General features: G+C 39.7%; 1 protein-coding gene across 2 annotated transcripts; it reads right to left on the reverse strand.

Annotated features, from left to right (window-relative positions):
- Positions 1–11,854: 11,854 nt before the first annotated feature.
- gdap1 (ganglioside induced differentiation associated protein 1) lies at positions 11,855–17,301 on the reverse strand. 2 transcript variants are annotated; one of them, XM_046056193.1, is made up of 8 exons: positions 17,151–17,301; positions 16,814–16,971; positions 15,803–15,992; positions 15,460–15,508; positions 15,064–15,237; positions 14,195–14,289; positions 12,499–12,613; positions 11,855–12,282 (listed from the first exon to the last, which is right to left on the reverse strand). In XM_046056193.1, exons 3-8 carry the CDS (start codon positions 15,860–15,862, stop codon positions 11,930–11,932), a joined length of 846 nt encoding a protein of 281 aa, XP_045912149.1. In that variant the 5' UTR covers positions 15,863–15,992; positions 16,814–16,971; positions 17,151–17,301; the 3' UTR covers positions 11,855–11,929. The 2 variants fall into 2 exon arrangements, with proteins under 2 accessions (XP_045912149.1, XP_045912158.1); XM_046056202.1 differs by lacking the exon at positions 15,460–15,508.
- Between the last annotated feature and the right edge of the window lie 144 nt (positions 17,302–17,445).

Raw genomic sequence — 17,445 nt, forward strand, 5'->3', positions numbered from 1 at the left:
CAACATCACGCCGCCTTCTCAAACCTGCGGTATCCTTTTGTATAAACCAATAGCTTGGTTGTAGAAAATGAGCTTGCTGTGTGGAGTTCACTGACTTACCAAAGTTCACACAGCCTTTTGGAGCCTGGGGATGTGCAAAAACGAGAGGCAAGTGTGATGTTTGTCAGCCCGTGTATGTGATGATGCTAACTTGACAGTTCAAAGACTCGTGCTCTCTTGAGGCCACAGCAGTGCTTCTAACCTAGAGTGATCTATTAGCAACCATAAATAAATACACGTCAGCTTCTGTGGTTGAGACCAGAATCAGCTGGTTTCAGTCCATACCAAACCACCACACAGTTTGGCTCCTGCAAACTTTTCCCTCAAATTAACCGATTCTCGTAGCATTCATCCCTCGTCCATTGACCCAAGGAAGCAATAAAAATGCAATAAGCTTGGTCTAACATGCACAATCTCCCTGAAAGGCTCTTGCAGGAAGAATTTCACTGCAAAATCATTACTATCACTTCCTTTGCCCTCATAGGGTCACAGTTAGCACTTCATTTCCCTGGCTGCAGCCACAAGATTGAGAACTCCAAGCAGTGGAAAAATGTCTCTCTCCACTTGGCTGGTGTTAATGGGTTCAGGCTACTCAGAGAAAACAGACCTCCCTAATCCTCCATGGATACAGGCGTGTCAATAAAACCCTCTGCCATTTAATGCCTCTCTTTGTAACAGTGAAATACTGCAGCGATACACAGCCAAATGAGAAACTTTAAAAGGCCATTTTATTTTCAGTTGAGGCAGCATTTATTTTTTTTATTTTTCTTTTTCTTTTTACAAGTCAACACAATTGATATTGGCATCGAGTAAACAAACACAGAAAGACTGTGTATGGATGTCTTTGTTTCTGGTCGAAGGGATATTAACATGCAGTTTTCCTCATCTCTTTCGCTCAGATGCATTAACTTTGAAAGCCCGGTGTTGTAAAAACTGTTTCAGAGAGGGTAAGCATAGCCTTTGGCATCATGCAAACCCACTGACAGCGCGATTGTGCATATGCCGTTTCTTCCATTTATCGTTTTGCTACCAGGGGCCATTATGCTCAGAGAGATGCAGTTGTGATTTTGTTATTTCTATCAATTTGTTTCATTTGTTCTTTGGCCAATATTCAGTCACACAGAAACATATTGTTTATTCATTTGTTCTTTCCACAACAGTATGTCATTTTGGGCATGGCTGTTGGACTGCAGAAGGGTCCAGAAGAGAAAGTGTTTACAGTAAGACAGCAGTGAAGAGAAAGGCAGGTTTCCTGGGAAGCTTTTTTAATGTGACGTCTTTTACAGTCTTCTCTCTTTTCATTTCCTTTGCAAGCTTTGTTTTCTCCAACATACTGTACTGCACACCTCCTGTTCTCCAGTCATGATCAACACCTCTCAGGCATATAAAGCAGACAGATCTTTAATCTTTATGGCCGATGTTGTATGGGAATATTTCTTTGGCTCTGAACCAAGGCCACCAAACATAATCAATGTTAATGATATACAGTAAAATACGTGCTCCCTTGGTTGCTTTTGAATGCTGTGAGGCTTGGTGGATTGTTCATTTTGAAACAAGTGTTTCTCATTATGTCGAGTATTGTGCTTGGCAAGGAGGCCGCAGAAATCCTGCCAATGCAAAATCTGCTTTCCAGTGCCTGCTTAGAATACCATATATAGTTCCACCTGTTATCCTGCTCAATTCTCAGAGATAATCCGCACAGTCAGCATGTTTTCATGCCTTTGTTAAGTTTTTAGAAGTATGTTATGGCTGATATCCCATGAAAAAAGTTATCCATGCATGTATAGTTAATGTAATTTCAAGAGTTCTTCTTGTTATATTTTTTTAGAGAGCATACTCCTCTGAAATCCTTGGTTTGTTCCCAGTGACCTCTACTTGGCAGTACAGTAGGTATTACTATTTCACCTTACTTTTGACCAAGAAGAGCCATGCACGGAACCTCGCATAGAAATGCTCAGCCTAATCAACAATAATGAGTTCAACTACTGTAGCATCAAAATTATTGTAGCAATATAAGTTATATATCTTTTTTTTGTGCACGTAATATGTTTGCAAAGTTAAAAAAAGCCCAAAGTCCACCCTAACAGAAATTTCCAACACTGCTCCTGAACTGCCTGCATCTGTCTGCATCACTATGCAACATGCGTCCTAAATCTCACCTAGCGGATAGTGTGACACGCCCTCAAATCAAGCTAGTTAAACATGAAATTAAAATAACGTCAGTCAATGGACATAAAGTTGCAGAGACAGTTAAAATGTTAACGTATGAAAGATACATATGTTACAGATCAATAAATAACCACTCTGAAGCTCTGGCTCCAGACTAGGTTGTGAAGCTGGGTCGGGTTGTTCTGCCTGTGTTTTTAGATCAGACTTAGGCTAGAGCATGTACGGCTGAAACAAAGCTGTATTTGCAGGAAGCTTTGTCCTTGTTTGTTAGAACCTGCCCTACTCTGCTTCTGATTGGCTAGTAGTCCTTAACTAGGTACTGCAACTCCCAACAAAGATCAAATAGAAGTGAGATGCTTCACTCGGTAGCTAAAACGGAGCGTTCAACACACAAGGTGAAAAGAGGTGCTGCAGCAATGTGCAGTATGACAAAAGATTTACCCTGGTAAACCTGTTCTGGTACAGCCCACAACTGCAGCAGCTGAGTGTGCATTCACTGTTAATATATCACACTGTGAGCCAGAAGATGGCTTTGAAATGTATTTAGCTTCAATATTAAACACTGTGCTCCCAATGTAGCTTCTTTTCTGGTAGCCGTCTTGAAAATAGCATGTTGGTTTGTAACAGTGACATGGAATTTTTCACACACTGCTGAGAGTATTCCAACTTTGACTCATCTCTGTAAATTGAGTGCCTCTTTGAAGATATGTGGGTATTTAAAGAACTATACCACCAGTTCAATGGTTGCAGACTAAAATATGATCCCAAATCTCAAAGGCATCTGCTCACACAGGCAACAATCACAGCAAGAGTCACATATCAGCGCGCGCACACACACACACACACACACATACACACAATGCACTACCCTCCTCAAAGCAGATTTGTTTTCAAATCTTCACATTGTCAGAAGATCCCCCTCAGGAAAACATCTTTAAAACTAACAATAGACAGATTGTTTTTTTGTGCTCAGTCATTGCCTTTAAAAGGTCATAGAGGACGAATTGCTTGGTTGAGCACCAACAGTATGACTCAGCTGGTTTTGATCAATTCAGTTCTTGACATGAGTTTACTCCGGAGGTGGGTAGAGTAGCCAAAAACTGTACTCAAGTAAAAGTACTGTTACTTTGCAAAAAGACGTACTCAAGTAAAAGTAAAAGCGGTCATCAAAATAACTACTTGAGTTAGAGTACAAAAGTATTTACTGAAAACATTACTGGAATTATAAAACACTGGCTCTTTTTCCCCAAGTCTTTTAATTGATGTGGATGTGACTGGAATTATTTCAGCTGCTGATGGTCTTCCTCAGGGAAAGGTAAATAGTGAACATACACTTGTATTTATTTCTCAAGAAATTACATATCCTGCTACATACACCAGGACAATATTCCCAGCCTGTAGCTCTGAGGTGTGATTACAAACTACTACATTAATATTATAATAATATATTAATAATGCATAATTTGGTCTGTCTTCATCAGGCAACACCAATGAGCATGACTAGTTGACACTAAATAAAATGCACCTGCTCCTACACTGTTAGCTTTAATATTTACATTAAGGCAAAAAGCAGGAGTAGAAGTTTTGAAGCATCATATATGTAGCTATTTATTATTAAACATATTAGCTTTAATTCACCAGACACTGATCTCTGTCAGCTCAGTGTCAACACAGTTCTCTGATGTACTGACTTCATAACCGGAACTAGCATTTCATCTGTAAATATTAGCTGCTAGCACTATTTGAAAGCCATACTACCATGCTGTAGCTTCAGTTAGCTAAGTTAGCTGCACGGCTAAGTGACCTAATTAGCTAATCGCAGTTAGCTGCAGTTATGACCCATGTGATGTACTGTCACCCCCTCCTTTTTTTTTTTTGAGAGTATAAATTCGACAGATGGAGACAAACATTGTGCCTTTAAATGTCACTGATGAAAAATAGACTATAATGTCTGTAGGTTTTGTTGACTAAAATTAGACTAAAACTAACAAAAATCATGTGCCAACATTAACACTGCTTAAAGGCCAACAGGCAGTGTGAGCATTTGCATGCATGCTCATGCATGTTTAAAGGAAGCCATATCTGCTGATGTTATGATTGGCTTTAGCTCATTTGTCTGTGATAGAGGAGAATTTCCTCTAGTGCAGAACCAAAATCAGCAACAAATGAATCAGTCATTTTGGATATTCAGCAAAGGTTTATCAGATTGGCCACACTGAATTTAACACGCACACCACTTACAATTAGCCTAGTCCAGATTTCATGTTTTTCCTCCAGTAAATGGCAATGCAGCCTCTTTCTAAGAAATTTTAAAAAAACAAAAGACCATGTGGAAAAAATTAATTGTCAGCAGAAACTTCGCTGCCACTGATTACTGCAGATGTCTGATGTTGTTTTTAACCACAATGAGTCATATTTGGTATTGAAGCTCTGAGCATGTAACTGGACATAGAAATCAACACTGATAGTAGCATGTAAGATTTTTCATTTTGAATATATCTATTAACTAGCCATGTTCTCATTTAGATCATCTCTATTTATATCATGGTAATCTCTAAAGTGTCACTACATGCTACAGGCATGTCAAGTAGCAATCCTTACAAAAGACCACTTAGTTCAGTCCCTTGGACATCTCATAGGAAGTTGTATATTTTCCATGTGTTTCCTCTGTGTACTGAAAATCAAAGAAAATACCTGGTAAAATCATTCCTGCATTGCTTTATGTCCATGCGTTACCAATAAACCTGTGCCAAACAGAGGAACAAACTAGACAGTTATATTTGATATCTCTTTAAAGCCACTACAGAACCATTAAGTCTCTCTTCCTGCTGGCCTTCCTGTTCCATACGCTTTGAAATGCCATTTCAGATTGTCCCTAGTAGCAACTATACTAACTTGATTGGACAAAGTGGACCTATAAATTTGACTTCGACACAGCTGAGATGTCAGTAGCTTCTTTTCAACTGATAGCTAGGTGCTTAACAAAAAATGACTTAGTAGCAGCAATGCTAGAAAAAATGAACCCTCACCGGCTTCAGATGTGGACTGATTAAACCCACGTATCTGCAGTGGTGGCCAAGAGCATTTTCCATGAGATGTACCAGTCAGTGAGAATGTGATGGGAGAGTGCTACCCCTTGATGGGGTTGTGATTAAAATTTAGATTTTACATTAAAGATTAGAGCTAGGCAGATTAGCACAGGATAACAATTTGAAATGCAGTATTTACATTGCAGTTACTAATCCCAGTATTTATTTGACATTTTGGGAGTATTTCTTGTTTGCTGAGTTTGATCATCGACAGGGTGGCGCTTTATTGTCTGTTTTACTCTTAATAGGATCATCACAAAATGACCACCATGCTGTACTGAAGAAGACTTGAAACTACCGATTGAGACCATAAACACAAAGGAAACATTTTACTGAGGTAATAAAACAAGTGAGAAGTAGGGTCATTTTCTCATAAGCTTACATACAATTGCATTTCTTTTTGCAAGCAGTGGAGAAGAAGGTTGTGGGTTTGAACCTTGGCCTCGTCCAAGACCTTTCTGTATGGAGTTTGTGTGTTTTCCTCGTGTCTGTATGGATTCTCTCCATGTGCTTCGGCTACTTCCCACTGTCCAAAGACATTCAGGCTAGGTTAATTGGTGACTCTAAATTAAACCTTAGGTGTGAGTGTGAGTGGTTGTTTGTATACGTGTGGCCCTGCGATGGACTGGCGACCTGTCCAGGGTGTACCCCGCCTTTTGCCCAATGTCAGCTGGGATTGGCTCCAGCCCCCCATGACCCTGTGCACAGGATAAGTTGATACTGATGGATGGATGGAGTTGCCACCTGCTGGTCATTACAAAGAATGCAGGCCTAAGGCACTTAAGTGTTGGCTTCACTTTTCAGACCAAGGTTCCAGCTTGAGTTTGATGGAGGTTTGATATCAACTTTAATCTCTGTGCATTCAGTGGAGAGACTGGCCCTTATGTGTTCGCTTGGTGCAGGGGCAAGATCAATTCACCTTTGTTAGTTCACCGCCTGTCAAGTGTCTTTGGATATTTTTCATAGCTTCCCCTTGTTTTAGCGGATGATAGGTAACGCTGTTTATTCAGTGTGTAGAAGCTGAGGCCTTATTGTCTTAGGGGGTCATGGGAGAGGAAGTGTTTTCAAAGCAGGAGGTGAGCACACTCTTTACATTAGGATATCTGTTTATATGGCCTCAGCTGCGTCCAGCCCCCCTCACAGGGCTTGTTCGCTGTCAGTCACAGCAGGTGGAGCGACCTTCACTGACCTCCGGGGGTGAGACAGACGATACATTAGAGCAACAGCGACATTAATCTGTGTCAAGTTGAAGTATGGATGCAAGAATACACACTCTCAGACAACTGCTAACCTCCTCACTTGTAGTCTAAATTCTTGTTGTTCAATATTTTATTTTTTATTAACTCACTTTTAACACTTTAAACCACAGTTACTCTGATCACAACCCCTGTCAAAGCTGTACATGTTCCATGCAGACACAGAAGAGCTTAAAAAGCTGGAAAAATAATTCCTCCCATCACCTCAGATCCCCGCTGAGATCACTGTGGTTAATTTGACTTGGTAATGGCAAACCTATCACACAAAAAAATTCATTAACACAATAAAAAGCTGATGGTGTGTTTGACTTGGCCACATCTGGCCAATTGAACAGAGATTTATAATGCAGAAGGTTCGGGTATCATCTCTTCTGCACAGCAGTGTTTATGTAGCCCAAGTTTAAATATTTGAGGAGCACATGTGAGGATGAATGGTGGCACAGGATTTCATCATAAAGCTGTGAAGGGCAAGCCAACGGGGGGTCATTTTAACAGTAGTGTCAACATCATAAGATCCCACCTCTGTCGACTCAGCAAACGGTGTATCGCAGACGATCTGAAAGGCGGTGACAGCTGCCTTCTGGTAAAGCTCTGTGGTGTCCACCTTTGATAGTGCCAACAGGCTTTGGACATCTTCCCTTATTGATTCTGAGCAGTGTGGTCCAAAGTAACTATAAGAGGAACAATAACAGAGTGAGATATACTGTACTGACAGTAGGACTGGGAACTGATGCAACAAAAAGGCTCATTGGACAATGGCGACAAAACTGCTGTTGACATTGCACAGAGCAAAACAGCTGCTGCTCCATTCAATGAGGTAGTTCATCTTGCTATGCCACCCCTAAGTCTACAGTGTCATTACGTAATGCCAGTGTAGACACAGGAACAAATGAAACTCATTATCTTTGCCAACATCTTTTCCATTTCTCTTGACCAGTCATAGGGCAAGAAGAATTGTCTGCTATTGGTTTTGCAGATGTGATGGAGAATATGAGATGATGCATCCTGTTCTTCTTTCCTGATTGCCTCATTGTTCCTCTGGTTTATATCACAGGTTCCCTTCTGCCCATGAAATCCTTTCCTAAGTCTACCACTACCCATGATTACAACAAGTGTCCGTGGAACTTTCCATGCTCCCACTCACTCAGTCACAGAGGCAAGAGAGCCCACATCAAGCGGGCTAAGCCGTCAGCTACTGCTGTGTGGGTTTCTGTTTACCCAGCCTGCCTGTCTGTGAACATCCAGCCCAGCTCACACATCATCACCCCACTGTCCACCTGCCTTGCGCACTTAAAACGAGTGAGTTTCAACCCAGCAAGAAATTTTTCTCCTGAGGACAGGCTTAAATTGGGTGTCACATACTAACTTCTTTTCCCATATTGGCTTGCTATTTTTGGACACTTTGGATTTTACTTTACTTTAGGTGTGTGCCAGTGCCATTTCGAGCAGCTCCAAATGCATTGCAGAAGGTCATTCAGCACATTTCACCTCGCAGTACAGTTCTTGTCCAAAACCATTTTAACTAACATTCAAACATTAAAACTTTAACAGATTTGCTTTTCGCTTGCATCACCATGCATTTTTTCCATCCATCAATCCCAGCCATCCATACCATACTCTACCACAAGCCTGCATCTTTCTCTCCCTCTCCACTTTCTGTTTGTCTGGCTGTGGGCATGCATGTCTGCTGGGGGGTTCCATGCAACTCTTGGCTTTCCCAAAAACAGACACCTGCACTGCCCCACCCATCCCCTCTGACGCAGACTCACAAAACTTTGTTAGGAGAAAAAGGAGTTAGAGGGAGAAAGAGAGAGAAAGGAATAGAGAGAGTCTGTGATGCCTCGAGACGCATGTTGATTTTGTTTATTTGAATGGCAGCGTAGAAACTGCATACAACTCTCTGTTAGTGGTCTGACCTGATGCCAGTCACCATCTCTAATGTACACCGGGGGGGTTTAAAGTCGCTCTAAATGGGAATACAAATAATCAACCAGTTGGACTATGTATTACGGTACAAGAGAAGCTTTGGTACAGAGGTGACTCAACTCTAATGCCACATCATCAAGGACGTCAGCCACTGCATGGCTTCTAATCATTCACACAACCGTTGACGCTGCTTAGACCTGGCTGGGCACATGTTCACAACTCCAGCTCATCCTTCATCTAAGGCAGCCGCCAATCATAAGGTGGATAGACCAATAAAGGCATCCGTATACTTCAAACAAATCAGGGAGTGGCGCTCGACAATCTTTGTAACTTTCCGAAACTGGCAATCCAACAAGCACGGCCACTTTACACAGTGACACATGAATTACATAATTTGAAGCATACTCAACCCTTAAACCTCTCAGGTGTCTCTGTGTTTTTCCTTTAAGCAAACCCAGAAGAAAACTTCTCATCAGCCCAAATCCAAGCCTAATTCATGGTCAATAATGTTATATACAGTTTACAAATACATTTTGGAAAGCTTTAATGTGTTTGCTTTCATCTTTTCTTTTCTTTTTTTTTGTTGCAGGAGGTCTGGCTAGCAACATTTTTTTCTATACAGCCATGTTCACTTACAGTGAAGCAAACCTATTAAAGTTAAAATCATTTCGTCACTCTGGCCCAAAAAAATAATAACTTGACAGAGGTGTTTTCCATAATAGTTCATAACTGATCTTAAGACTGCACATTGCAATTTGGAGATGTCACAATTCTAACATTCATGTACTTTTCTTTTGGCAGGTAAATTAATATGATTGATAATTCATCAGAAAACTGACATGTTTCTCCAAATTGTCTCACAGTTTAGTAGAAGTTGCAAGGTCATACAACTCTCTTTGATCCATAAATCAGGAAAAAGGCAAAGAAGTGAGCATTTATTTTCAGTATTGGAAACCTTTAAATGTCTTTGATAATTTATCAAACCTGTCAGCAGCTCCTGCAGTATAAACAGATGAACCACTGTTTAGAGCCATTCAAATATTCAGTTGTATGTGTCTGGCCAAAGTGTCCGGGCCGTTAATAAGCTGACAGCTTCTTCTAATATTACATGACATTGACTCTGCGAAAAAGAAAAAAAAAACACCATTGTTTTACATTCTGAGTGAGGAGAACCACCTGTTGGATTTTAAACAACTGAATAGCGAGATGTCAGGACCAATCATTTAAACAATATGTGACCATGTCCAGCTACAACAAGATGTTTATTTTGTCAGAAAGGCTGAATCCCTTTTGGATTAAAACTCTAATATATAGCAGTCCACACAAAAAAATAATTTATCCGAAGAATGGCACTGCTTAAATTACGTCATATCATCCGGCATTTTGTAAAGAGTAGTAGTAGTTCCCCTCCCCAAAAAAAGTACTTTAAAACACACAGAGGGTTAGGGAGTACACCCCTCTCCCTGTGAATTATAGGTGGTATGTTGTTTGAGGAAAGACTGCCCCCTAGTGGAGACAACCGTGCACATTTACTTCTTTTCTGTTCATCAGAGGCAAAAATGCTTTTTCAATTTTTCATTAAATGTAGAATTTCAATTCAAAGAGTTTCAATTTCCTATTTTAAAAGGTACATTGTCGAGTGTCAATGATTACTATTAATCTCAAAAATTGTGTAATACATGTCTTGCAATCAACTTAATATGTTTTTAATAGGGTTTGGTTCACTTTGGCCATATATATTAGCGGATTGTGTCACTCAAAGTTGTCTTTTGACAGTGTTTTTATAGTGACATTACACCACGGATCCCTCATGTATATTGAATGATCTGTGGACATATAAGATATATGCAGTAAGATGGCACTTTGTCAAAAGGCATGGATTAGTCCAATTTTGTGTGCTTGTAACATAGCACAAAAACACTTGAAATGTAGGTCACTAACGTTGACTCTGAAATAGATTTTATAAGATTGCACTTTATTTATGACTTTGACCCTTATCCCTTTAAATTACACCTGTGTGATTCAACCTTGCAGTAAAAATATGTCATTTTGATGGCCATTTGCAGGGTATGACTTTCCAGAGCTAACACACTAGTATGAGCTTTTGGTCCTTTGACAGCTTGGCTCACATGTGGCTTTAACATGTGTGAGCCATTTCTTTGACAGCCACACAAACCAGCCCTCTGGACACTGAAAACAAAGGCCAGACTTTGCTGAAAGGTCTAGCATGTGTCTGTTTTATGTGAGGCTAAGCTCACGTGAGGCTGCATTTAAATTAAAGCGGAGCATATGTTAAATGTCAATGTTGGCCTGGAGGTTCTGACTGGGCCAACAAATTACTGTATATGTTGATATCCATACCCTGAGGAATGTGATTAGCAGTCTTTAGATGTTTCCCTATGAAATCTTAAACCTTTATGATATATGATAGCCTTTTTAAATGATGCTGAGTTGTGAATTTTTAATGCCATTCCCAATTAAATTTGATTGATAGCAAGCACAGCACGTTGTTTGTGAGCAGTTTAATTTTAGACAGATGTTGGATATGATGGTCTGAAGAAGATGGAAATGTGATTGGAAAAGCATTCATTCTACTATACAGAGAATGTTTCACACAATTATCCCTCAGTCGTATAATAAAACATGAGTGCAGCCATGATAACAGGGAGTTCCTACAGAGCCTTTGTCAAATGTAGACACCAGTTTTGAAGTACAGTTCACTGTGAACTGCTGGACAGATCCATTTGTTAAATGCTGGCAGACTTGGTCACAGAAAGCAGGCTGTGCAACATGCAAATATGGACAATGATATAATAAATGACAAATATTAGGCAAAACATATCAGGCTGTTAATCATGATTTAAGTAGACATAAAGATGTCTGACCATACTGGTGTTTTTGCACATAAATTGCCCATTTAATATAAATTAAGTATGCCCTATATTAGTACTGAAAACCTTAGAAAGTACTCCCTTTTCCAATTTTTGAATTTGTTATCTTCTTATAGGTGGCCATTTATTTCCATTACTTTCAGTACAGTATGAAAATCTATTGATTCAAAGTGATGCCACAATTTCATGGCGCATGTCACAAGCCTAAAATTTGGACATAAATTTCCACTTTGTGAGAGGAATGTTCCATTCATTCATTTTTTCATCTTTTAACAGCTAATTTATTCCTACCTGCTTTCATAACAAAGCTTGTGAATACAATGCTGATAGGATGGAAGCAAGTATGAATAAATTATATCAAATGGCAAAAAACATGTAAAAATACCATTATGTTAAAAGTGCATTTTGTGCAACCAGCATCACAGAAAACAAGACAACTAAGGTTTGTTTCAATTACATATTACTGATGCTTGCGGGATGATAAAATTCCTTAATTTACTTTAACTTTACACAATTTAAATAATGATTGAGGTAACAACTCAAACACTTGTTAGCTCCCTCAGCTGAAGACAGTCAGCCTCTTCTTCATGTAAAGAAAAGCCAGGTATGTAGCTCCTCCTAGCACACCTATCAACAGAGTGGTGCCAAGAATAACTGGTGCGTTCTTCCTGGCCACGCGAAATGCCACAGGAAGAACAGCAGAGATCAGGATGTTGTTGACATGGCCCAGCACTCTCCTAAAGGCTGGACGCTCCACCACACGCTCGTAGTATGTTTCCAGGTTCACACGATTACCATTGCCCCAGTAGCGGCGGGAGAGGCCGAGGAACTTGAGGCGGTGTAAGGTGACTGCCAGAGAGACGTCAGCCATGCTGAAGAACTCACCACACAGCCAGGACTGACTGCCTTCTTCTGCGAGTGGAAGAGGACAGAGAAGGAGACATGGAGTACGTAAAAACAACAGATAACATGACATTAAAAATGCTACTGCCATCAACTGTGTTGCAAGAGTCACCACTGGTACATTTGTTTGTATTATTACAGTCACAAAAATGTAATTGTGTCTTTTATTGTGTGTCTGTTAATGGTAAAATGGTTGCTAAATGACAAGCTACTATGGTTGTGTACCTGGTGTCTCTTCCACCCTCCTCTGTAGCTCTGTCTCGACCTGGTCCATCACACTCTCCAATTCATCCAGAAGCTTCTTCAGGTACTTCATGTTATCATGGTCATACAACTTGGACTGCAGAAACATTTTTATATATAAATGCATTAGTGCACATTTACTTTTGTAACACATTGTAGACAAAAAATTATGTCAAAAAAAAGGGTTTTCAGGCTGGCTGACAAACTGTAACACATAGGAAAAATGCACATACAGCACTCTGCAGTATATAGGCCTACTAACAAAATGTTTCTTTCAGTTCAGAAAATAAACTTTATTTTGGTTATTTACATGCCATAATGTGAGGATTAAATGTATCTCTGTGTCTGCCTGTCCATCTACCTTTATTAGTAATGAAATCAATATAATACAGTTATATACAATTTAAATGTGTGATTTAAAGGTAACTTAGCGACACCAGATGACATGAATTCCTCTAGAGTCAAAAGCTAAGATGTCAGTTAATGCTAATTTACTTCAGCATAAGTTTAGGTTGTTGTTTTAGCTACTGTCTCATCTACTGTTTCATTTAGTTTCTCATTGCTTAGATATTGGTTCATCAAAATAAATATTTTCTGTTACAGATAACAGCGTGTCTGGGGGGAAACAAGTAAGTACATTTAGCCTTAGCTTTCGCTAAGGCGCCGTGGTTATTGTATCCACGGATGTATCTCACTAGCTAGCTAACATTTGATATTGCTCTCTTGCTTTAGCTGTAGTGACACCAATAAAAAGCCAGAATACAGTATTTTGGGAAAACAGATTCCATAAAGTCCAGTCTTTACTCAGTTTTGAAGTATGTAATGTTAGTTGCTGTGCTTTGGCTTTGTAGGGCAGCATGGCTCTTGGAGGGTATATCCTCCAGTGTACATCACAAGAAACAACTGACACCCTGGTTTAGTGATGTGCGGATCGATCCTAAAGTATCGATATTTCTGATACCAACATTTCCTGCTCTAGGATCGATACTCATATAAAAGGATCGATATCTAAACTCAGTAATTTGGAGTGAGTGTGTATTTTATTTAAGTATCTTACTGTCACTTGGATGGTCTAATTATAGGCTACTCGGTTGATAGGAACTACTTTTCCTGCCACCTGTCAAAGTCATGCTTGCGCTACGGCTCTGTGATGGAGCTTCTTTGAAGTGAGCCACTGCAGCCCTTTACATTTCGCGTTATTGAATACTGACTATGGCTGACTGTAAAAGCAGTTACGTCTGGCTGTATTTTACCTGTGAAGGTAATAATGACGCTGCGTGTGATGTGTGTGCAAAGACAGTGAATTACTTTGGCAACACTGCAAACTTCGCTAAATGTCTGAGATTAAGTCAAAATAATATGATGCTGTTAGGAAGCGGCAGTTCTGAGCAGGATATTTTCATTATAATTAAAGAATATGACAGTAGTTTGATGTCTTGTCATTATGCAGCTATTATTATGAATTGGTAAGCCTACAGCCTACTCCTTATTTCTCTCATAAATACAGAAACGGGAGGAGGGAGGTCACATTAAACTAGAAATAAAATATGTAAAAAGTATTGGTATTGGTAGTGGTATCGGTATTGGTATCTGCAATACTAGCCTGGGTATTGCTTGGTATTGGATTGGATAGGAAATAAGTGGTATCAAACATCACTACCCTGGTTACTTTACTTACTTTCAAGCGCCTTTGTTTTGCTACATAAGCATCTTTAAGCTCGGGGTTCTGCTCTGCCAGTTTCTTCAGCTCCGTTTGTGTGTTTCCAATCTGTGCTGTCACACAAAAACACAGCATCACGTTAACATCATGTTAGAGATAATGAATAATACCACAATTTTTATTCTTACAAAACCTTATTGTGGAATTGAGGAATTTCATATAGAAAAGTCCATCATGACAATATCAGATTGTGTGTATGTGTGTTAGTGTGAGACTCTGTGTTGGATGCCCTTTATCAGGTACACCTTTCCTATAATTTTCACATGAAGAGTAAATTATATAGCTTGCAGAAAGGAATGAAAAGTGTCCAACTAAACAGAACATTTCACTGGGTTGAGCAGTATGAGTGTACCCTCAAGAAATCTGCATTGTTTTCAAGATACAATGCACTGAGTGAGATCTCACTTTGTTGAATCCATCAATCCTAGATTATATATGAGTGTTCTACTGTCAACAATGGATCTTATCTAGTAATAAGTGAAGGGGAGACTGTTATGTGGGTGCGTGGGCTTGTTTTACTGTCTTCATGGGGTTCAAAAACTGGGATTCCACTATACTTGTGGGGTCTGACAGCACCAAAATGCCGGACCTCACAAGTTTAGAGGGCTTTTTGAGGATCAAGTCTTGATTTTAGGGTTCAGGTTAGAATTAGGTTAGGGTTAGGGTAAGGGGCTAGGGAATGCTTTTTGTCAATGATGGGATCACAAAGATGTGAGGAGTACACGCATGTGGCTGTGTGTGTGTGTGTGTGTGTGTGTGTGTGTGTGTGTGTGTGTGTTTGTACAAATCTTGTAGTAATTACTCGAGTGCATCATAGTGTGTCTCACTTCGTATACATGTGGCAGCATATGCAGGTATGTGGGAGTCCACCGTGATCTCAGGGTGGAGGATGCAGCCATGGGTGTAGGCATCCATCTGTAGTGAGTCCAGCAGCTCCCTGTAGTGCTGCACTCTGTGATAGTATGTACTGCCCTCTTCAGGGATCAGCTTGGGAGTGCCCTCTGGAGACAAACAAGTCATGAAAAGAAAGGAGCAATGATGCAAGGTGTCGCTTTTCAGAAGGGAATCAAAGTGATTTCTGCCACAGCCAATAAAGAATACTGGTAAAAGAACAAGTGATTTATTCACTTTAAGCTTGAGAATACAAAGTTTTTTAATGTTTAACTTAACAGGGGGAATTTAAACACATAATTTTTCATTAGCTTTAATGGTTCCATGCTTACCAGATTTTCTCTCCTTTGAAGGTAGGTAGATGAGACCATTAGAACAAAGCTATCATGGATCAGTGCAAACCAAGAGAAAATGGAAAAAAAAATAAAAAGGATGAATGAATGATTGAAAAATCAAGAAATGCACAAAAAAAAATACAACAGATTAAAACAAAAAATGTACATTTAATTTAAAACCAAAAATTCTACAAAAATGCTAAAAGAGGAAAACAATGTACAAAAACAAGTAGGGCACATGGTTGAATGGATCCCGCCTTGTACCTATCCTGCCCTGTGTTAACAGCTAGTGGGAGTTTGGGGCTTCCCAAACAGTTTTTATTTAGTCCCACCATCTCACCATTGAAATTCTGCTCCAGGTAGTCCATGATCTGTGTTGGATCACAGATGACGTTGTCATTGTGGACGAGGACCGGCACCTCACCAGCGGGATTTAGATGCATGAACCAGGGCTCGTTGTGTTCACTGAGCGGTAGGCTCACATCATACTCCTCACAGCGCAAACCTTTCTCTGCTATGGCCAGACGCACCTGCAAAACACACACTCCTGTGACTGTCGATGGATGTTTAGACATCACAGTGCTTATACCTGTGGAACTGCAAATAATTTAATCTCTTTTTGTCTCTTGTTTCTGCATTCCTGCACTTTGTGCTCTCTTAAATAACAACAACAAATGCAGTTATCACAGCGACAACACAATGGACAAGAATATATCAAATAAAGTACTTACATTTAGTGTTTATTGTTCAGTTTTTTAACCACAAGGTTTCTTGCAATTAAAGAGTATAAAATGGTTTAAAGTACGCTTGAAAACATTTTCAAAGACTAAGAATGATGACGACTGAAGGATGTATATTTATGAGTGTATGTGTATTTTTACTAAAAGTAGAAACAATATATATATAAAAATATTGTAGGGTACTCATAATCTTTAACAGAGGAATAATTAGTACAACCAAACAGTACATAGGTCTATTCTTAAGAAAAGGTACATTCTGAGTCAGCATGTCCCTTTTTTTTGCAGACAGACTTAGGAGGAATAATAAGACCTGCCGATGAATTAAAAAAAACTTTGAATTAGCAGATTTTGTTCCAGTTATGACCGGATACAAGACAAGAAAAAAAAGAGTGTATTTAAAATAAAGTAGGACTTGTATGGTTAGTGGGCTTCTTTGAGGAGACAACAGATTTGACCAATTGAAGTAATGGCCCCAGGTAACTAAAGTGTCTAATAGCTATGTATTCCTGACCAGAATTTTAACACCAGGAAGATGTTACATTATATCAATTCAAAACCTCTGATGAGGAGCTGTCCATTGAAGTGTGGTGCTGAAACGTGAGGACACTCACCTTCTGAGAATTGAAAGACTGCGTCCAGTGATACAGCCTTAATTCGCTTTGTTTTGCAACCGTGCCACACTGCTGATGCACATCTTGTTCTGAGCCCGCCTCCATAAGAGCTGCTTTCTCATCTTGGGATTCAGGGCTGTTTTCGGACGCCATTTTATCTGTTAGTATTTTAGGGGACAAGTGCGGGCAACGCACCGCATCACAGTCAGCACTATAGATCCCCTACTGGCTCGGAGTGGAACATTGACCCTACTGCTTCAATTTGGTAGACTATCGTATAAACTGTGAGATAAACATACATTTATTTAGTGATAGAGATATTTACAGATAAACCTACACAATTCCTTCTTCTTTTATTCCTTCTTCTCCTTCTCGTTGTCGTCGTACTTGTGGTTGATATGCTGGTAGTAGCTAGTAGTAGGTAGCCTTTACTAACCATTGTTTCATATGCCTACGTGCATTATTACCAAGCAGTACACGGTTTAAAATGTACAAATATTCATAATATAAGACTACACATGACTACACTTTTCTACACCACACTGCTCAACGCGTCCTCCAGCTATGCAATACACGCATGTGGCCAGCAGAGGTCGCTATTATCTATTCCTTCACCGTTTAGGCCCCTATGG

Source organism: Micropterus dolomieu, linkage group LG01 (assembly GCF_021292245.1).
Source record: "Micropterus dolomieu isolate WLL.071019.BEF.003 ecotype Adirondacks linkage group LG01, ASM2129224v1, whole genome shotgun sequence".
Classification (NCBI taxonomy): Eukaryota; Metazoa; Chordata; class Actinopteri; order Centrarchiformes; family Centrarchidae; genus Micropterus; species Micropterus dolomieu.

Excerpts from the sequence above, each read along its gene's own strand:
- gdap1 (XM_046056202.1), bottom strand. The coding sequence starts at position 16,966 with ATGGCGTCCGAAAACAGCCCTGAATCCCAAGATGAGAAAGCAGCTCTT. Across the intron at positions 15,993-16,813 it reads AGTCTTTCAATTCTCAGAAG|GTGCGTCTGGCCATAGCAGA; the intron begins GTGAGTGTCCTC and ends TGTGTTTTGCAG. Across the intron at positions 15,238-15,802 it reads CCTGGAGCAGAATTTCAATG|AGGGCACTCCCAAGCTGATC; the intron begins GTGAGATGGTGG and ends GTTTGTCTCCAG.